This window comes from Mobula hypostoma, chromosome 20 (genome assembly GCF_963921235.1).
Source record: "Mobula hypostoma chromosome 20, sMobHyp1.1, whole genome shotgun sequence".
Lineage (NCBI taxonomy): Eukaryota > Metazoa > Chordata > Chondrichthyes > Myliobatiformes > Myliobatidae > Mobula > Mobula hypostoma.
Window position 1 is genome coordinate 45,874,672 of NC_086116.1, and position 23,115 is coordinate 45,897,786.

The 23,115-nt window shown below is 38.7% G+C and overlaps 1 protein-coding gene across 3 annotated transcripts in view; it reads left to right on the forward strand.

The window, feature by feature from the left end:
• Positions 1-23,115, forward strand: part of LOC134359480 (voltage-dependent calcium channel subunit alpha-2/delta-1) — a 761,998-nt gene that overhangs the window by 597,021 nt on the left and 141,862 nt on the right. For all 3 annotated transcript variants that reach the window (XM_063072791.1, XM_063072789.1, XM_063072790.1), the window contains exons 16-18: positions 8,213-8,281; positions 10,559-10,633; positions 11,882-11,956. In XM_063072791.1, the coding sequence (XP_062928861.1) occupies positions 8,213-8,281; positions 10,559-10,633; positions 11,882-11,956 (219 nt within the window). The remainder of the gene's footprint in view (positions 1-8,212; positions 8,282-10,558; positions 10,634-11,881; positions 11,957-23,115) is intronic.

The following is a 23,115-nucleotide window of genomic DNA, read 5'->3' on the forward strand; positions in this document are numbered from 1 at the left end:
GCTCAGTGGCATTGGACTTGGAGTTTTCAGCAGACATATCAATATACCTATCCTTTCATATGTAGCTGTGCAGCTATCTGTTGTAGGGAAACTTTCTGACGCAGCTAGAGGCCAGGCTGTTTAACTTCAATGATAGAGGAGCTTTTAGAATTAAAAGTCCTGAACAGAGCCTTAATCCTCTTTTCACTTCGCCACATTGTTCCCAACAAGACACAACAACTCTGAAACTATCCTGCTTTATGTACATGAGGTAACGAATGAAGTGGACAATGAGTTTAAGTACATGGTTGAGAAAAGAATAGGCTTGGATTTATTCTGATAGGATTTTTCTCGAAGGGCTATATGAAAACAGGTGATGAAAGGCTTTGGGGAGAACGATTAGCAGAAAGCCACTTGGGTTGAGCCATCTATTTCTATGATGTGGATTCAATGAGCAATAATTGATCTGATCTTGTTTCAACAGGCTTAATAGTCGCATTAAGGAAACAGGATTAATTAAATTCAGATCAGTTTCATAGGATTGTTGGATGTGGTAAGAATATTAATGAAAATCATCTAATCAATGTGTTGAACATGGATTTACAGACATGTTTGATGAGATGGTGGATAATGTGTTTATAAATTTGTAACACTAGGCAGGAAGGAGCTGAAAGACAACCCCGGGTTTTGATTAATGTCTGTATTTCGGACTGGAAGATGGTGAATAGCTGTGTTCCTAATGGAACAGGGGTAGGCCTTGGCAGTGTTATGAACAATGGTGATAGATAAGCAGAAAACAGCAGCTTATTGGAATGGTTGTAGATGCAATTTGATGCAGGGAAGTCCAAGTTGTTGCGATTTGGTGGGGAGAATATGGAGAATCAAAAGAGGATTAAGAGTTCTGTTTAGGAGCAGAAGTGCTTGAGTGTATGAGTCCACAGGTCATTGAAAACAGAATGGCAGGTTGAGAAAGCAGTTGATAAGGCTTACACAGTTCTGGACTTTATCAGTAAAGACATTAAGTATAAAAGTTGGGAATGTATGCCAAACCTTTATAAAACACTGCCTATCTTGTTGAAAGCATCAGAGAAGGTACTGAAAATATTGATGAGAATTATTCCTGGGGTGAGGATGCTTTGGAAAGGTAGGAGCTGTTTTCTTGGGTGGCAGCATGGTAGCATAGCAGTTAACATAAAGCTATTACTATTTACACCAGTTCAATTCCACTGCTGTCTGTAAGGAGCTTGTACATTCTTCTTGTGATTTGTGTGGTTTTCCTCTAGGTGCTCCAGTTCCTCCCCTCCCCCCGCCCACCCCCCCATTCATGTGGGTTAGTAGGTTAATTGGTAACTTGAGTATAATTGGGACAGAAGAGCCTGTTACTGTGTTGTATCTCCAAGTAAAATCAGGAAAGGCTGAGGGTTGGTTTGTTAGAAATATATGAAACAGGGAAGGGTGGGGTCTGGATAGAGTGGATGGTTGGAATCTGCTTCATTTGGTTGAAGGTTGAGGACTGGGGGTCATGCACAAAACAAAAGGGAAAAGAATTAAAAGAGGTTTAAGCAATGTTTTTTTTTAAACCCACTCTGTGGTTGACTCTAGAATTTATTGTATGAAGATGTGACGCAGGTGCCGTGGTAAATTTCAAGAGGGAATGGGATAATTGTGCAGTGAGGGGAACTTTGGAAGGCTATGAAGTAGGGTTTAGTGATAAAACTATTTTTCTGTTAGAAAATAGCAGAAGCCATGATGGACTGAATGTCCTCCTGGTCTTTAATTATTCTGTATCTGAAACCTCCAGTTTCTTTGAAACTCCACACTGCTGCTGCGTCCCTCTGTCCTGGCCACAGTCCCGTTCTGCTTGGTGACTCACCATCTGCAGATCCAACCTCCAGGTGAATCCGCAGCACGTGAAGTGTCCATTTCTGAGCTGGTGACTGGAGGTATTAAATTGAATGATTGTGTGCTTTGGCATTCAGGTGCCTCTACTCAGCCCTCAGCTGGCAGTTTGACGAGTGTTGGCAATCTCAAAGGAAGACACAAGTGTGGGCTTATTGTGAGGCAAAGAGACGCATGAATTAAGCCACTCCACCCATCAAGTTCATTCTGCCATTTAACAATACCGCAGCTGATCTGATTGTCATGTCAACTCTGCATTCCCGTCCACCCCAGTAATCTTTGGCACCTTATCAAATATCTACTCCTTGCTTTAAAATTGCTCAAAAATCTGCATCTATTGCTCACTGAGGAAATGAGCTCCACAGAAATGAGCTTGCTCATTAGTTCCAGATTCTTCCGTAAGAGGAAAGATGTTTCATTTCATTGTCCTTCCTTCCAAAAGTGCCCAGCCTTGTGCTTATTTCTATTGATTTCCCATTTAAAATGACCATTCTGCAAGTTTATTATTGTACTATTGTGTGGTTCTCTTTATTCGTGCTCACTCCACATTTTGTTGCTGCTTACTACCATTCCCAGATTTGGAGCCTATTCTGCCTTTCAAACCCTAACCTGTATGGTACAGGTGGTCCTTGTGGAACACATCTTCCTCCCTTTTGTCAGTCTAATGAACTGCTTTCAACTTCTACTCTCTGTCTTTTTTCTGCCCTCTGCCGTTAGCCTACGATGTTACACTCTCCTTTATGGTTCACACCTTTTCCTTTGTTTTAATTTTAATTTTATCTCTTTATTGCTTCATAGAGTTGGCCAGCACAGAACCAGAGCCTTTGGCCTAACTCACCCCTGCCAACCAGTGTCTACATGGCATTAATTCTACTTGCCTGCTATTGGCCACGAGGATCCCCTTTAAATTTTTCCCCTCTCACCTTGAACCTATGCCCTCCAGTTTTCTCATCTTGTCAAGTTATATCTTAATCAGTTCCCTCATCTTGTCCCATTCTCATTCCAAAAAATAAATCAGCTTAATTTTATTTTACTCTTGTCTCTCAAAATAAAATAGATCAGTTGATTTTATTTTGCCAGTGTCTCTCAATTACCAGTTACGCACTTTCTTTTGACTGTTATTGCACCACACTCCCACTCCCTTTCCCTTTCCCCCGATTTCTTTTCCATTAATCAAACTGGTCAGGATATTTATTTTTGTTGAGCTCTTAATCAAATAGAAGTCTTAAACATGCTCTTTGAAATCTTGTTCATTTCCCCTCTTTTCCTACCTTTTAAAGGCAGATTTGTCCGTTTGTTATGTGCTATGTCATATGACGTGGGTGATCATGGTCTTTCCATGACCATGATTGTTCTGGGCAAACTTTTCTACAGAAATGGTTTGCCATTGCTTTCTTCTGGGCAGTGTATTTTCGAGGCGGGTGACCCAAGCCATTATCAATACTCCTCAGAGATTGTCTGTCTGGTGTCAGCAAGTGCATAACCAGGATTTGTGATTTGACCCAGCTGCTCATATGACCATCCACCACCTGCTCCCGTAGCTTCACATGACCCAAATCAGAGTGGGGGCGGGGAAAGGGGGGTGCTAAGCGGGTGCTACACCTTGCTCCAGGGTGACCTGCAGGCTAGTGGAAGGAAGGAGCGCCTTACACCTCCTTTGGTAAAGACTTATCTCCATCCTGCCACCCAAGACAGATTTTCTGAGCAAATAGAAACCTCCCATAATTAGACTGCAACATTTTCTTTGGAGGTAAATTTGATTATCCAGTAAATCCCTGCATTATTGCAGATTGGGTAATGGTAATTCACCCTTGGGGAATTCACAAATTTCTGACAAGAAACAGCGAATAAAAATTGCTCTTTCAAACTTCAAGTGGGGGAAAACTAAATATAAAATGTGGAAGAATGTTTGTCATCTTTTATCAAAGGTTAGCATTGTGGAAAATTGGGTTATATATGGATTTCTTGGAACACAACCGCTTCATAAAGTGGTGGGGTATTGTAAATATTTCCTTCTGGGTTTGGCGATGGTGAATGTTGGTGTGAAGTCTCTGTAATTTATAAGTCCTGTTCTTTGTAGAGGAACATCTCTGTATACTAAAATCACACTTGTTCAGGATTTTACAATCACCTCCCAAAGCAAATTAAACCAGAAATGTTAATAAATGCAACTGCTTTACATTAGAGTGTGGTGGGCAGAGGTCTTTCCCAAGGTGAGGGTGAAAAACAGGAGCTGCAAGTTGTAAAGGGTCATATGCTATTCCCGCAACCTGGTTGCAGAACAGTAGTGACAAGAAACATGATGAAAGGAAATTGCATTCCGAAAACAGATCCACATCCACACTATGCTGATTGAATAGTATCTCGTGTGTTTGTTCAGAATCAGGTTTAATATCACCAGCATATGTTGTCAAGCTTGGCGTCTTTGTGGCAGCAGTATATTGTTATGCATAAAAGAGAGGAAAAATGTGAATTTCAGTGTGTGTGTGTGTGTGTGTATATATAAATAAAATATGAATAGTGCAAAAATACAAAGTTTTAAAAAAAAAAGTTAGTGAGGTAGTGTTCATGGGTTCAATGTCCGTTCAGAAATCTGATGGCAGCGGGGAAGAAGGTATTTCTGAATTATTGAGTGTGTGCCTTTCCATACCTGCTCCCTGATGATAGCAATGAGAAAGGGGCATGCCTTGGGTGATAGGGGTCCTTAATGATGGATGACGCTTTTTATTTTGAGGCATCACTCCTGGAAGATGTCCTGGATGCTGGAAAGGCCAGTGCCCATGATGGAGCTGAGCTTACAGCTTTCTGCAGCTTGTTTCGATCCTTCCTGTGCAGTTGTTTCTCCATACCAGATGGTGATGCAGCCAGTTAGAATGCTCTCCGTGGTATATCTGTAGAAGTTGGCTAGTGTCTTTGGTGACATACTAAATCTCAAACTCCTGATGAACTGTAGCTGTGTTTATTTGATTAAAGCCACTGCTCTCCATGTGCTCGTGATCATACCTAACATTGGCAATTAAGGTGAAGCAAGAAACTTCAGATGCTGAAAATTCAAAACTAAAATAGAACCTACTGAAAGTGCTGAGAAATTTAGGCAGCACCAATGGGGAGAAAAAGAGTTAGCATTTTGGGTTGGTACCTTTCATTGAAGCTGGAGCAGTAGGAAGTCAAATGCATTTTAATTTTGAAGACTTGGGGGAAATGGAGACAAGGGAAGTGCCTATCATTGTTACCATTACTTTAAAAACAGCATTTAGAGGGGGGAAAAAAAGAATATTGAAAGAGAGAATGATAGCCACATCTGTGAAAAGAGATGTGGTTTCCTGAAATTATTAAGTTCAATTTTAAGCCCAAAGGGGTGTAACATACTCAGATGGAAATGGGCTGCCGTCCTTCCAGCTTGTGTTGGGGATTGTTGGAATGTAGGAGGACAATGACGGAATCAGAGTAGGGTCTTTTTGTCTACGGCTCCTGCACTTTCTCTCGTGCTGTGACCTCCTGTCTTCACCATCTTGCATTTCTCTAGCATAAGTTGAGGAAACAGCGACTCATTTTTTGTTTCGGTACTTTGCAAGTCCTGGATGCTGGTGTGAAGACTGTGTAATTATAAGTCCTGTTCTTTGAAGAATTACATTTCTATACACTAAAATCACAATTGTTCAGAGTTTTGCCATCTGCTTTCAAAGCAAATGGAATCAGAAGTTTTAAAAAGTCTAAAAGCTTCACCTCAGAGAGGAGGTGGTTCGAGGTCTCGCTTTGAGGTGAATGTAGAATTTAATAATTTCAAAGAAGCCAAGCTTTCCTTTCCTGCATAAACGTGGCTGTACCTCTGTTTCGACTTGTTTATTTCTCTTTTGTTTCAAACTGTCAGTTTTTAAAATAATTCTTAATTTGACCACTTTGTTCTGCACCACATCACAGTGTACTCTGTGTTCTCCACGTCTATATCTTTGTACAACCTAAAAATATGCTTGGTAAATGTATTTTTTATTGTTTAATGTACTGAGGTGCACTGAAAACGTTGACATCCTTGCAGATCATTACATCACATCAGTTAGTGGAAATTTCATAATATTATTTTCTTATTTTTGCATTGCTGTTTGACCTTCTGAACACTTTCAGTTTTTTAAATGCTGGAAAAATTAAGTTGCATAGTTGCAGACATCCCACCCTGCAAAAACTCATTTCAGGGAGGTAGCACCCCGGCTCCCCGCAACCCCAGATCCGTCCCCCGTTGACCTTCAAGGGTGTATGTAATACTTTGTGTAGTGATTTTGTCTAATCTGTAAACCAAGTTGGGTATATGCAGAAAATGAGACATTAAAATATGTACTTACATTATGTTATATTATCATGTTTATTCTATTACAACTTTAAGCAAGTCTACAGGGAGTTTGGCCCATCACGTAGGACATCAATAGAGTAGCTCCTTAGCAGCCAGCCAGCTAGTTTAAATAACGTTAGCTATGCTAATAAATGAATGACACCTGTTAAACTCACCTCAACATGTCTTTTACATTTTAACCCACCATGGGCAATAGAAAAGTCACTGTTGCAAACAGTGCAGCGAGCAACACTGTAAAGCCCGCCCACAGAGAAAACTGATAGGTCTGCTTAGCAGAGGTCCCCAGCCTTTTTTTGCACCGCGGACTGGTTTAATATTGCCAATGTTCTTGTGGACCGGCCGACCGGGGTGGGGGGGGGGGTGTGGTGTTAATCACGACCGGAATATAGGTGATAAGTCAACTATAAGTCACTTATAGGTGGCTAATACATTCAATTTCATTTCTAAAAGGGTTTATCTAACGAATTTAATATTAAACACAGCGTATATTTTCCTTGCATGAATATAGTGATAAGTCAATTATAAGTCAATAGCATCATAACATTTTAAGTAACGTTTGGATATTAAACACAGCGCATATTTTCCTCATATGAACATATAAAATCATTGCAACACACCAATATCGCTGAATCAGTGGGAGCCCTGGGCTTGTTTCCCTGCAACAAGACGGTGCCATCGAGGGGTGATGGGAGACAGCGATACTCGAAGGGGGTTCCTTAAGTCCAGTCTATTCCGCAATTTAGTTTTCGTTGCATTCATTGCAGAAAACTCCGCTTCGCTGAGATATGTTGGAAATGAAAGCAACATTTTCAGTTCTTCCGTGGCTATCTCAGGATATTCAGCCTTGACTTTGATCCAGAATGCTGGCAGAGATGTTATGTCAAACATACTTTTCAGCCCGTCGCAATTTGCAAGCTCGAGGAGTTGATCTTCCCACGCTGACATGGATGTCGCGTGCGTCATGGCCTCGCATGTGTTCAAATTCAACAGTGCATGACAGGGAATGAGAAAGGGTGCAGCTGACTCATATCGCCAGATCAAATTGATTCCTCGCAGCCCAGTGGTTGGGGACCACTCTTAGCATGAAGAGAGACCAATCATGCTCCCTTTCCCTCTCCCTCTCTTTCTCAAAAAATCGATTTCCGAGACATTGTATATAATTTCAGGGCGTCAGGGAGCCGCTATCAATATGAGGGAGACTCCCGGAACTTCCGGGAGAGGTGGGATGTCTGTAGTTGAATTTTTCAACACCTGCTGTCCTGTCTCCCTTAGCTCTTTTGGCATGCAGTATTTAGTACTCATACATCAGAGTTCTCTAGTGTTTTAATCAGCTGAAAATTTTCTAAGAATCTTGGCATTAAATGCTGCCAATTTATTAAGGCAAACAAACTCAGTTCATGGTTCATAACTAGGATTACTGCAAAACCCAGTGATGATTTTTGTTTGCTCTCTTGCTGTTCATGAAAGAATTTGGTTTAACTTAATTGTACAGCTGTTTAAGATTACTTGTCTCCATCTTGGGTTACCTTGTATTTGTGCAGTGCAGCCTACTTAAAACAAAGCTGTACTTCAAAGTTTCAAAGTACATTTACTATCAAGGAATGTATAAATTATACAACCCTGAGGTTTGTTTGCTTACAGGCAACCAACAAAGCAAGAAACCTGAAAGAGTGCAATTTAAAAAAAATTAAGGAGCAGTACCTGATGCACAGAGAAGAGGGTGGGAGCATTTCATCAGTGAAGCTCAAATTAAAAATGAATTAATATAGTTTATGATGTGTTTTTAGAATTGAATACTTCAATGGTTGTCTTTTTCCAGATAAATTGCATTCATTGGAAGTTGATATTTTAGTTAATTTGAAATTGATTAAAATGTTTTAAATTAATTTATTTCCACAGATATTCTAACCTGTTGCTGTTTTTATGTGCATCTGTGTGTCATATGTTCCTGTCTCTCTATATGTACCTGTCACTTTACCGTTACAATAGGAACTCGGTCTTGTTATCACAGGAACTCTGCCCGTCTTCAACTTAACTAAAGATGCCAGTGGGAACCAGGTATGTTTTAAGTTGGAGAGTCTGGTGTTGTTTGCCTTAAATCTGTGCAATAAACAGTTATTGTTCATCACGTATCTGCAATTTTTATTGGCTTTTCATCAAGGCTTTTATGAATTATTGTGGAACTGTTTCCTGCAAAACTCTGAATTGTTTTGAAGTAGAGGTTGGAATTTTCACCTTATTATTAACAACAGCTTTATATTGCTTGCTATCAGATACTATCTTGAACACGTACTGCCAGAGAGATTGGCTGCAGTCTTTGAACACTGCCTGAAATTGAAGGACATTTTTCACAATTACAGATTTTACAATGAATCAATATCCACTCTGATAATAAGATGGTTGAGAAAGAGCCTAGTTCATACTTGTTCAATCCCTTCATCTCTCTCTTTTATATCCTTGCAATGGATCTCCTAACTTATCCTCAGTTTAAAAGGCCATTATGTTATATCATCCCCTCAGACCTTTAAGGACAAAGTACATAATGTCTCCTCAATACATTCTCACAAGTTCCATCGTTCCATCACAATGTAACCAAAACTTAAGACACTGGATCACTATTCTTGTTAACACTTTGTTTTTGTTTTCCCCTGTCTTCTCACATTCCCTACCCTGCCACTCATGGAGAACTTTAGAGAATTCTGCCGCCTCTGTCTGCTATCAGAATCTGAATCGGGTTTATTATCGTCGTCTTGTATGATGTGAAAATTGTTTCACAGCAGCAGTACAATACAAAGACAGAAAATTACAAATGCAATAAATTAGTGCAAAAATGGCAAAGGTGAAGAAGCTGTAGGTCTTCAGGCTGCTGTGCTTCCTCCCTGATGATAGTACCGAAAAAAAGGCTCATTCCTTTAGTAACGTTTGCCACCGCCTCTTGAAGATGTCCTCGATGATGGAGAAGGTAGTGCCCATAATGGAATTGGCTTAGTCTATAACATTCTGCAGCCTCTTGCGGTCCTGCGCACTTGAACCTCCATACCAGCCCGTGATGCAACCAGACAAAATGCTCTCCACCAAACATCTATAAAAATTTGCAAGAGTCTTTTGAGACATACCAAATCTCCTCAACCCCCTAATGAAGTAGAGCCACTGACATGTCTTCTTTATGATCTATCAATACGTTGGTCCCAGTGAAATCATAATAAGGCTCTTCCAGAGCGTCTTCAGATTTTCATGTCTCTTTTATTGCACTGTATAGCATTTTTTGCACTATTTTATTTATTTTGTAATTTCTAATAATTTTATGCTTTTGCACAGTACTGTGGCTATAAAGCAACAAATTTCATACTTTAACCTGGGCAGAGAGAGAGAGTCTGCACTCTTGCTGTATGTTTAATAGCTTGCATCATCCAAATATATTTGGAGCTGTCAGTACGAATGTCACCAACTCTGCTTGTTTGATGTTAAATGGTTAGCCGAGCATCGATCAATCCAACTGAGCTCAGAATGGCTGAGAAACTGTCTTGTTTCTTCAGCCAACTGCTAATAGACATTAAGAAGCAAGAGAAAAACAAGCTATAATAGTTAACTAAAGATACCAAATAAAATAATTGCTATCAATTAGAAGCTAAAATGCTACAAAATACACATGGACTAAGATATTAACTGTCCTGTGCTATCACCAGTGGGATCATCAGTTGATCTGCCAACGTAAAAGAGAATTGAGAGAGTAACAACTTGCATTTGAATAAAACCTTTTAATATGGTAAATTTTCCATTTAGTTAGGGAAAGTAGAAGTATTAAATATTTTGTTCATTCAACAATAAAGCTTCTGTCATGTGACGATGGTTATAACTATGATGTCAGTTTTGTCATAGTGTTCTAATATTAAAAAGATTTAAACTAAAATACTTTATTGTTGCCAAACAATTGATACTAGAACATACAATCATCATAGTGATATTTCATTCTGTGCTTCCCGCTCCCTGGATTACAAATTGATAGTAAATAATAAAAATTTAAATTTTAAATCATAAATAGAAAATAGAAAAATGGAAAGTAAGGTAGTGCAAAAAAAAAACCCGAGATGCAGGTCCGGATATTTGGAGGGTACGGCCCAGATCCGGGTCAGACCCAAATCGGTCCTTAATTCCCAAGATTTGGCGCACACTTGAATTTATCCCAATGTGCAGATATTGTGCAGATTCATGTCACCTAGTACATATGTTGCCTAATGCTTTTCTATATTGAAAAAATGAAAAGAATGCAAATATTTTAACAGATAATCAATTTTAAAAGTTATTGATCATTATTTCGTCAATCTGCCATTTCAGAACCAGCTGATTCTAGGAGTGATGGGCATTGATGTGACTCTTGCTGATGTAAAGAGGCAAACTCCCCGTTACACAGTAAGTATAGTTCAGAAATCCTCTCTGGTCATTTATTTTTAATTTTGGCTCTCCTTCCAAGCCGTGTTCTGAGTCATTGTCTGGACTTTGTAAGTAAGTAATGGATATTCTGTGCAGTAGTAAACAAGTGCCAGCAGTCTTGGGATTTCCACGCATGCACTGCAAATGTGCAAGTCTTAAACTTGCTGATTGTTGGTGTAATCACTCCTTGACACTGGCAAAGTCTTGGCAATTCCCCAGCATTAAGCCTGGAAAATCTGGCAACTCGGAAGATCATCTCCTGTAAGTTCAATAACAGTCATGAAGGACTAAAGCACAGTTGGTCTTAGTTCACATACTTGTTTTCTCATTGAATTTACTTTGGTTTTTGGGGTTCAGTTTTCCAGTAAATAAAAGGTATTTAATTAATTCTTGGATTAAATTCACTGGAAAACATCTAGAAATGGCATTGATTTTTAATAGCTTTGATGGCCAGTTGAGCCCAGGATGTGGTTTGCAGTCAGACTTTTTTGACTTTTAAGCAAATTGATGGCCATGGCTTTATTCAGCCTTTTGCCCCATTCCCCACCTCAGACTGCTCCCAGGTGAGCCTAACACCACCTGTAGTAGGGACTGGAATGGTTTTGTTTTTTGAGGAAGTTATGCTGGGGAATTATGCAGAGCCTGTCCTTATGCCACTGGTAAGTCTGGGCAGCTTACTGTTGGCCAGAGTATTTACTCCATAACAAATACAGCTTCTTTCCCATGCCTATTACCCTGCAGATTCAGTTTAATCCATTATACCTGTATCCTTCAGTTCTACGTGTAAGCTAATGAACCATCCACTGTCTAATGGGTTAGCTGATGCTTTTGAAGAAAATGTTGCTTCATCTTCACAGTAGCTTTACATCGTAAATAGTTCAAGTAATGAGTATAATAGTTAACTCAATATTTTAAATGCTTGAATTGAAATTGTACCAATGTTTAATGGATTTGCTGTTGTGATTCAGTGTGTTTGCATACTGAATGTGTACTATTAACATTAATAAATATTTATACATAATTGCATTCATACCACTAGCACAAGTACAGCTCTAATCTGTTGAAAATGTGAACTGGTTTCCATGAAAGGAAACTACCACAGCCTTTGAATAAAACCTGGATCCTGCATTTTATGTTGAATATCATTACAGTAATAAAAATGGTTTCTTTCTTTTTACATAAAATCTGTAATATTTTGGATTATAAGTCTTTTTAATGTTATAACAGCTTGGCCCTAATGGATATTATTTTGCAATCGATCCTAATGGTTATGTATTGCTTCATCCAAATCTTCAGCCTAAGGTGAGTTACATTAAACGTATAGATTCTAATGGTAAATGCATGAGGACCTACTATCTCAGGCTCTAAAGAAGTTAGTAACCTGTATTGAAGTCATTAAAGCTGGATAACCCAGGAATTGTCTGAATGTAGCATCCCAGATTATTTATTGATTTTGTACATTTGACACTCACCACTTACAATTCAAATTAATAACTCAAATGTATTATTGTGTGACTATAATAACCCGTTGAACTCCTAAAATAGTTTTGCTGTAATACTGGAACTTAATTATAATAGAACAGGGGAAAAAATGAAAACTTTATTTTGTTTTACACAAGGCAATAATCTAGTGATTTGATTTTTGTTTTACACCACATAATCACGGAATGATTTTAAAAACGTCAGTGACCCTGCAGAACCTTTATATTTAAGCAACTAATAATAGGTTCAATTTTTAAATGGGTGTGGGTACCTACCAGTTGGCTGGAAGAAAAGAATGAGCAAATTTGCACATTAGCCTTCATTAGTCAAAACAATTTTTAATGCAGCTTCTGTGAAAATGCATATTAGTCTAGTTTGATCCTGAAAGAAGTTTTGGAAACATTGGCAATGATGTGATCCTGCTCTCTAAAGATATCCGACTGATTGAGCTGAGTTATTTATGAGTGTGGTTATATTATGTATCAGCAGCAGTTATTAATAATATGGAACTTCTGTAATGATAATGGTTTAACCTTTTGAAAATGTATACTCCTCTTGCTTCTAACGGATGCTTTTTTGCAAATAAACTTATCCATATAGTATGTTTTGCATATATTTTGCAGATTCCATTTATAAACTCTCTTCTGTGTCATATTGTATGTAAGGTGAACATTGTAAGTGATGTGTGCAATGGTGAGTGGAACCCAAGTTTTAATCTGGATAAATTGAGTGGAACAAAAGGCTTATGACCTATGTAGTAATGTCCAGCCAGCAGTACTTTGGGGATCAGTGCAAATGTCTGCATATCTGACAACCATAGCAGTACAAAACAATGTGGAAATCGGGAATGCCGAGAGGTTAAATGCTGACACACCTGACTTTTTCCTCCCCTGCTGTATTCCTCATCTTTAAGGCAGTCATGATTGACATATCTGATGCAGCCTCATTTATTTGAATCAGACTGCTAACCAGGGTAAATTGAGATTAAGTGTCAGAATCAGACATATTATCACTGACATATGTCTTGAAATCTTTGATTTGCAGCAACAATACAGAGCAAGACTTAAAAATGACTAAGTTAAAAAAATAGTGTAAAAGGTAAATTCATTGGGTTAATTAATATGTATATTTTAAAATACATTTCCATTGTTAATTCATGTCTTTTATATAGTCTAACTTACTTTCAATAGTTGTTTAGGAAAAGGTACAGTCGACGTTTCAGGCCAAGACCCTTCGTCAGGATTAACTGATATATCTTACTAACTCTTCCTTCAGTTAGTCCTGACGAAGGGTCTCGGCCTGAAACGTCGACTGTACCTCTGCCTAGAGATGCTGCTTGGCCTGCTGCGTTCACCAGCAACTTTGATGTGTGTTGCTTGAATTTCCAGCATCTGCAGAATTCCTGTTGTTCAATAGTTGTTTAATGTCTCTGCTCAGAGTAGACATTCAGAAAGAGTTGAAAAAGCTATCAGGCCAATTTGGAAGTAGGACATTGTAATCCTCTACCTGAGGTTGAGAAGGCACTCGAGGCTAGACTCAGCCATGAAACCTGGAGTTTGCACCTACACAGCGGAGAAGGTTACTGTGGTTGCAGGGATAGCATGGGGGAGGGTGTGAGTTCAAGGTACATGATGGGTCATTGTCTTACTGTAGACAGAAGTGAACGTGAGTAAGTAACCTTGTTTGATTCTGACTGGAAAACTGTTTGAAAGCCGAGTTCAAACTTGATGGAATTAGCACTTTATTTGGATATTTAAAAAAATTCCAGTTCTCCCCCCCCCCGCCCGAATAACATTCCCAACATGAATGCTGATGTTTCTACAATTTTGCCTGTTTGTTTGTGGTGCTACGTGCCCGAAAGAGAACTGAATGGAATCCCTTGCAGAGCAAAGGTACACAGCGAAGACAGCTGACACTTTGGTGTCTTTGATTAACGAGTAAACTTGCAGTGGGCTAAGCTATCGGGAATATGTACTGACCTGAGAACTTCAATTTTATCTTTTCATTAGAAATTGCTTCTTAGACCTAAATTATTTCATGTAATATCATACAAGGAGATGAGCATGACTAAGTGTATTTAATTCATAGTAGAAATACTGTTTTTCCTGTGTGAATAGTAATTGGGGATTGAAATTTGCCAGGTCTAAGGGTAAATCGTAAATCATAAATGATCACAGCTGTAAATTTTATAATAATTCCCAGGCATTGGGACTTGGAAGAGAGGAAGCATTGATTATTTTTTTATGAGCCCATGGACAGAGGTCTTGGCCTTTTCTCTCAGTTGGTTCAATTAGATACACTGCTCCTTCTGTACACAAAGTTTAGAGTTACCAAGAGGGCACTAGAAACCACATTTGTCAATAAAATGCATAGGCTTTATCAGACCTCACGCACCTCTGGTTTTTCACCTGCTCCCTTGCTGAGGAATGAGTTATTTGTTTCTCTAGAGAGATGTCAGCAAATACTGGTAGTGTCTTTCTTGCGCTGCAGGGTTCTAAAATCTGTCGGTGTCTTATCATGTATCATTAATTGAAGAACTGATACCAAAATTTAACCAAGAATGAACTCTCAATAACTAGCCTCATTCTTTTCAATAACTGAGTTAATCTCCTTTTATCGACATATGATTATCCTAAGTCAGCTGTCAGTGAGGACATATCACCACATGAGTGTCTCACCAATTACTGAGCATCCTTTCAAGATCACCATTTAATTAAAGGACTGGTGTGCCTTGAGTATAACAGCTCTTTCATCAGCTGGGCTATTGGATCCTTGAAATAAGCACAAACATGATTGAGCCCAAGGTCCCTTGTTTTTACTCAGAATTGCAAATTCATTTGCCCTCATCAGAGGTTGTTCAATGTTTTCTGCTTTGCCCTCCCACAAGAATCTCTACCTTGCCTTATCCATGGTCTTCACTGTCTGGGCTGTAGTGAAGAACAAAATTGCCAAGGCCTTGGCAGTTATGATGTTTAATGGAGGAACTGCTCCAAACTAGTCTCTGAGAGGTTAATATTGGGAAGCTCACTGTGAAAGTACTGAACAAACCTGAGCAGTGTGTGCAAAAGAATCTGCCAAGAAGTTCTGTAGCTTGTTGACCAGCTAATTAGATAGTTGTCTTTCTGGGTTATGTTGTCACCAGTAATTTCACTGTCTGATTTTGTTTTGATCAGCTTAGAAAGCCAATAAATCTTACATTTTTTCAATGTACAATGCCTGTGTAGTGTGGAATTGTTTCACACCACTTCATTCCTTAGACGTCCCCAATGTTTCAGTTTTGAAATTCCCATGTAATCGCTGCCAGATCAACAGGACCTCTTTCAATCTCAACAGAAATTAAACTGTCAATGCCACTTGTACAACTACATTTACCTGAAACGCTGCAAATTCTTTTCCCATCCATTCCTACAGGCTGCACATTTGAGTCTGGTATAGATTTCTCATATATTTTATTACAAAAGGCACATTAAATTATAACACCCTAAATCCTAGACAAACCGCCTCAGATCTTTCATTTCTTTTGGTCAAAATTCAACAGATTTTCAGGCAGGCCTTTTCTAATTAAGTATGCCTTCAGTTTGGTTTTACTTTCTGTCTTGTTTTTGTGCTTCCGCAACAGTCTTGCATAATGTTTTAATGAAAACTCTCCATAGTCACAATTCTTCAAACAGCCATTTCAAAATGAACTCCATGGGAACATTTATTTATGCCGATTCTGTTGATGAGCAGTGTAAACACAGATTCTATTAATGTATACTCTGTAAAATATATACTACAAATCACCATAACTTGTGTTCTACTTGTGGCCTTTTGATAGCATGATCCGTTTTCTTTCTATATGCTCATCGATGATTCTCAATAGAAAATTCTCAACACTTGTGTAATCTTTCAACAGTTAAATATTTCGATGGTAGTTAGCCGATTATTATATTTGCATGTTTGTCAGATAGTTAGAAATTAGGTAATTGTCCAATGTTTGATGTCCTCCTCCTGGAGGTTTTCATTTAAGTAGACGTTAATTTTGCAAGCAGCGGTGAAATGACTGCGCTTGCTATCAAAATGAATGCCAGTGCAAATCTTGTGATTGCTATGGCATAGATTTCTCTCTTCTCAGCAATAACTGTGGTGCCATGAAGCTGACTGTGTGAATAATAGATTAAAAATTCCTCGCAGGCAGTGCACCAGAAAAGGAAAAGCAATGAACAGTGGATTCAGCAGGCCAGGCAGCATCTTTAGGAAGAGGTACAGTTGAAGTTTCAGGCCGAGACCCTTCATCAGTCCTGACGAAGGTCTCGGCCCGAAATATCGACTGTACCTCTTCCTAGAAATGCTGCCTGGCCTGCTGCATTCACCAGCAACTTTTATGTGTGTTGCTTGAAATTCCAGCATCTGCGGATTTCCTCGTGTGAACAGTGGATCCAGTTAATTGGGACACATCGGGACTTTTGGACATTTTTGGCCCAATTAAACTGCTGCTCCAATTAGCCGAAGTTGCATGGAAATTGTTAAAAATGTATATTTAGAAAGCAAACAAACTGAGTAACAAATCATATATTTAAGTGAAATACAGAACAAGTTAGAACGCTATCAAAACTACTGCAGTACTTAAAATTAAATATTCATTCCTAATACTTATTGACAGAGGAATTCATCGACATCGCATTCTTTTGACTATAAATGAACAAAATCAGCACAGATGTCTGGTGCACATAATGGACTGCCTTCATACAATGCTTTCAATGATTATTTCCTTCAAATCTTCATTTTCAATGTAACATTCAAGATGATTGTTGATGCCTTCAAATTCTTGATAGTTTCTAACTGTTGAAGTAGTGAAATCATTTCATTTACACTCCTGGCTGTTTCAGGCATCTCCAAGCCTGACTGCTTGATATTGCAGTGAGCAAAACAGTTCGGAATTATTGCTGACCTACTATTAGTGACAAAAATTGCTGCTTTTTGAACACAAACACATGTAACTAACGCTATTTAAAAACTGTTCTCTCAAAGTACACTGTTGTGTCGAAAAGCCATGCCAATGTACGCAACTGACGCTGGTTAGCAACTGTTCAATAACTGTCTCCTGCCCCAAATGAGTGGAATAGTATCCCAAATAAGCAAAGGGAATCAACAGCTACTTTCAGGATTAGTTTTTGTTTTTTAAAAGTTGTCCCAAATAAGTGGCAGTCCTGATTAACTGATGGCCCAATTCATCAGAATTCACGGTTTTTGGCTAACAATTTGAGCACACAAAATATACAGTATATATCTGATCAAGGTAGAACTCCCCTCAAAATATTTTAAGATTACAACTTCTAAAAATCTAATCTAATTCTAATCTATTTGCAATCCATGTAGGCGTAAAAAAAAATCTTGGAGCCAGGGAACCAGTTAAGCAATATGTACATTAAAACACCATTTAAAAACTCCCAAGGCCCCTTGCTTTAAAAATAAGAAGTCACCCAAATATCCTGGGTTTGAAAGTGGGAGGTATTGAAACACTTATTAGTTTATATGCTGGCGATGTGATACTCTAATTACAAAACTCAGAAAAGTCAGTTCCTCTTCTTCTAGATTTAATCACCTCTTTTCGCAGACTATCAGGATACTCAATCAATTGGACAAAAAGTGACCTTGTACCCCCTCCAACGACTACATGTGGGTTTTTTTTTGGAAAGTGTCCCGTTCAAAGTAGTTAAAGATCACCTTACTTATCTTGGCTTGACAATCCCCAAAGATCCTAAATTAATATTCAAATTAAACTTTGCGGAGTTTATTTCAAAACTTAAGCAGAATACAGAAAGTTGGAAAACCCTACCTCTGTCCATGACTGATCGTATAAATTCAATTAAAATGTTTTCCCTTCCTAGATTTCTCTATCTTTGTCAAAATCTCCCCTTTTTTCCTACATCAGCTTTCTTTAAAGAATTTGACACCATAATATTGTCTTATATCTGGAATTATAAGAATCACAGGATTTCGAAAATTCATTTACAAAAGCCCAAGTCTGAAGGAGGGCTGGGATTACCTGTATTTAGACACTATTATTGGACTGTCAATGCTGGGACTTTAATGTTTTGGCAACAGGGGGCTCTGGAAAACCTAGCCCCTGGGGCTCTCTTGTGACTATGTATGGAGACTAACTCTGTTGTCAATTCCTCCTTGCCAGCCATGCTGTTCTCTAAGTTAGAGAAGCCTGGGACTTCAAAAAGTTTGAGTTTTGTTTTGAAAAATTCCATCAGAATTCCAAATCAGATTAGGAGCGTTCTGAATTTACCAGAGACCTCTGTACAAACACCAATCTGTTTCAATCACTCCTTTTTACCCTCATGGTCAGATAAAACCTACCATGCTTGGAGGGAGAAGGGTCTAGTTTCTATTGAGGACCTGTACATAGAGGGACGGTTTGCAACATTTAGTCTGCTGAAAGAGAAATTTGAGCTGCCTCATTCGCACTTTTTTCATTACTTACAAATTAGACACTACATTCAGTCTAAGATTTGTAATTTTGAAATCCTTACAGGGATACATATGTTCTTTGATATTTTAAAGAACCCTCCTGACTCCAGGCATCTCATTTCTAAGTTTGTACGTTTGTTTGATAATTGCACTGTAGCGTCTACTGTGAAGATTAGAGACGCCTGGAGAGAGGAGTTGGGCATTGAGTTATCTGAAGCTGCCTGGGATAAGTGTTTGTCTATGATACAGGCTTGCTCTGTTAACAGCAGGCACCAACTGATCCAGTTTAAAGTTGTCCACCGTCTCCATTACTCTAAACTTAGATTGCACAGGATTTACCCTTCTGTCTCGCCAATGTGTGATAGATGCCAAGGGATGGAAGCCACGCTGTCACACACCTTTGGTTTTGCCCATTACTGACTGGATTTTGGTCCAAAATATTCGACTGGTACTCAGAGGCCGATAAAAGATCCTTCCCCTTGGAAGCTGGTCTCGCTATATTTGGCTGCTCGCAATCTACTATTTGTTTCCCTGCAGCCATACAACAGTCTCTGATGCTGGGGACGATTGTTGCCAAAAGACTTATCTTGAGGGAATGGAAATCACCCTCTCCCCCTTCCTTTCGGAGATGGATGGCTGATAGGATCTCAGTCATACAGATGGAGAAACTTAGGTTCTTGAGAACCAATTCAATTTAAAAATTTTCGGCTATCTGGGATCCATTTCTTGCCTAGCTGGACGAGGCCGGGGGCGGATGAGCAATTTTCTCCCAGCTGATTTCTCACGGCCCTCATTTGAGATTTAATGTTTAGTATTTTTGAGCACTTTGTACAATATGCATCCCTCTAATGTTATGTCCCTTTTTTTTTGCTTATTTCATTTTTATACATGTCTGAGCTGGTATGTTCTTGTTGCTTTCATTGTTTTTTTTGAAAATTTTGAAAATAAAGTATTAAAAAAAACCTCTCAGTTTCTGTAACAAAGCAGGCCTTTCTCAGGCTATTTGACAGTGGCGGTTGCTATATGCCCTCTCACTGAGGCATGCTGAAGTAGCACCAACCTGCAGGAAGTGCTTCATCACTGACAATGGCATTTGGATTTCTGTAGTGAAATACTCTCACTCACAACCAGTTTCATGGTATCATAACGCCACACACTGACAGTTCCAATTGTAAAATCTCAGACAATTATATATTCAACATTCAAGTTAAATCTGAAATATGAGGTATTAATGAGCAGTTCAATTTTGTTTCACTTGCATATCATTTAGATAAATTTATCGTTTAATCTAAGCTGTTCTGTCAGTACCATCAAAACTAATAGTTTTGCTAGGATACCGCATGCTTTGAATATATTTATACTTTTCGAAGTGTGTACAAGTGGCGATTGATGTACAGTGAACTATGGTATGCTTCAGGACTGCAAAGGCTTCTGTTAATAGATAAGCTTAATCACCCTAAACAATGCAGCCCAAAGAGAAAGGAAGAAATTGATGTGTAATTTCTGACACAAAAATTAATAAATAAACTAACTGGCTGTTCTTACAGTCATTAAAGATGTTTGAAAATGTGCTATTTGGCATGTTCAGAATGGTTGAAGGAATCAGCATTCCAGCTTGAAGAGCAGGTGAACCCACAGAGTGGATAAAATATAATTCAGTCTGTCCTAAAACTTCCATGAGTGTCAGTGTCCGACCACGGCTGTTTTATCCCATATTAATATGCTTAGTGCAATATGAACTGATTGTTATGCCAAAAAGTAACATTCACTGAAGAAAATATTGGTAACAAAAATAATGGTGGATTTTTAAAATTGCTCTTTCAACTTGCAATATTCTGAAGCTGTGTTTTCCTGGCAAATTTCAATCCCTACAATTAGCCAATAGTTCATGTACTGCTAACAAAGTATATTTTAGGTTTATAAAGAGCTTATACAGTGTTTACTTAATCCATGGCTTCTACAGTCTCATCAAATTGTCGGGAGTGCTCCACTCCAGCTCCTCTAGGTTTAGGTTCTGTTATTTAAGGCATTTAGCCGATGATATTGAATACCATGGACCAGAGGAGCATGAGGGAAGAGTAAGTGTTGGAGATGAATTAAACCAAACGTTCATTTTCTTGGTGTTGTAATCAACTACATGCACATTCCAACTTTAATGAGAGAATTAATTTTCCTGATTTGTGTGTTTCTAAAAGAATATTGTGCATTATATATACGTATGGTGTGTGGGTGTGTTTATATGTTACAGTACATTTTGATAATTTAGTTGTTCAATAATAAACAGTAAGAACAAGGTAAATTTTGAAGCTTCAGTGTTAAAATTTTGTAGTTATCGAAGTTCAAAGTAATTTTTTTTATCCAAGGACAATGAGATTCATTTTCCTGCAGGCATTCAGAGTAAATAAAATAAAAACAATAGAATCAATGAAAGACCACACCCAGCAGGATGGACGCACAACCAAAGTCTAACAGACAACAAGCTGTGCAAATACATAAAGTAATAAAGGAAAAAAATAGATAAACAATAAATGTCTAGAACATGAGATGCAGAGTCCTTGAAAGTGAGTCTGACCATTCTGTGGTCAACTTGTTTTTAATTGTCATTCTGATCAGGGTTTCCTGACCTGGGGTCCACGGCATAAAAAATGTTTATGCCCTGGTTTAGATGTATCTGTGTAAAAATGAACATTTCCACAAATATAACCCTGAATCAAATACACTACAAAAGCTCATAGTTACTAGCAATTACCCCACTATTTCTACAGAAGCAGCAAAAGGTGCTGGGCAGAATTAGTAACACAATTGGGGAAAAATTGTTTAGCTTGAAATTAGAATTAATGTTTAGGAAGAGGAGTAGAAAAGAGGTACCTTTCTCCAAAGTGGTGATCTGGGATGGAAATCACCTTTCCCTACGGTTATATTTTGTATTAATTGCTTGACAAAGTTACTATTAATCATTACTTAAGAAAATATTTGAAAGAGAGATCAAATGGATGAGAGCGAATAAACCCTCCTCCCTCACAACAGTTGAGTATAAACATGAGGCCAACTCTATTTGGGTTTGATTACTAACAATGGGGGAAAAGATGGACCAGTGATGGACCGGAAATAGATGGAGGCTGACGTTTCAACAGTTCAATGGCACATTAAGCCGTTTCGCTGAACACCTACGCTCTGTCTGCCAGAGAAAGCAGGATCTCCCAGTGGCCACACATTTTAATTCCACGTCCCATTCCCATTCTGATATGTCTATCCACGGCCTCCTCTACTGTCAAGATGGAGCCACACTCAAGTTGGAGGAACAACACCTTGTATTCCGTCTGGGTAGCTCCAACCTGATGGCATGAATATTGACTTCTCTAACTTCCATTAATGCCCCACCTCCCCCTCGTACCCCATCCGTTTATATATATATATATGTATAAAAATATTCTTTCTCTCTCTCTCCTTTTTCTCCCTTTGTCCCTCTCACTATACCCCTTGCCCATCCTCTGGGCTTCCCCCCTCCCCCTTTCTTTCTCCCTGGGCCTCCTGTCCCATGATCATCTCGTATCCCTTTTGCCAATCACCCGTCCAGCTCTTGGCTCCATCCCTCCCCCTCCTGTCTTCTCCTATCATTTTGGATCTCCCCCTCCCCCTCCCACTTTCAAATCTCTTACTAGCTCTTCCTTCAGTTAGTCCTGACGAAGGGTCTCGGCCCGAAATGTTGATTGTACCTCTTCCTAGAGATGCTGCCTGGCCTGCTGCATTCACCAGCAACTTTTATGTGTGTTACATTAAGTCATTTGTTTATTTTTCAAATGCCCATTTTCCTCTGAATTTGAACCTGACAAGACAACTTTGCTCGAACCTGTTTAATTCTTAAGTAACCAAACAGCATTGGTATTTTTCATTAGGATTTGAAAATAGACATATTGAATGCCACAGATATATAGTTGGCTGTGGTTGTATTGACATTAGTTTATTGAAGATAGTGGGAATTTTACAATCAATATGTATCTGGCATGCCATTTAATGTAAAGGGCGGTTTATGATCCAGAACTACGAACTAATAATTCAGTCACTCCAGAATGCTGATTTCTTGATTTTTTTTTCTCTATTCAGTTGTCTAGTTCAAACTTATTAATTTTAATAATGGTTTTAAATATTTTTCTATTCACTTTGTTTAATACCTTCCCTTTTCAGTTCTGAATTGAGGTGGAATTTAATTGAAGAGTACCCAATACTTCCCTCCATTGGACTAGCCTTTCCTAGTAAAATGCATCAAGTGGCTCTCTTTGAGGACAATCAGGAGTTTGTTTATTTAGAGATACAGTGCGGAATAAGCTCCCTGGACCTTCGAACTGTGCCCCCAGCAACCACGATTTAACCCTAGCCTAATCACTGGACAATTTACAATGACCAGTTAACCTACACAGTACGCCTTTGGACTGTGGGAGGAAACGGGAGCACTCAGGGAAAACCCAAGCATTCTCTGGGGAGGATGTACAAACTCCTTACAAAGGATGGTAGGACTGAAT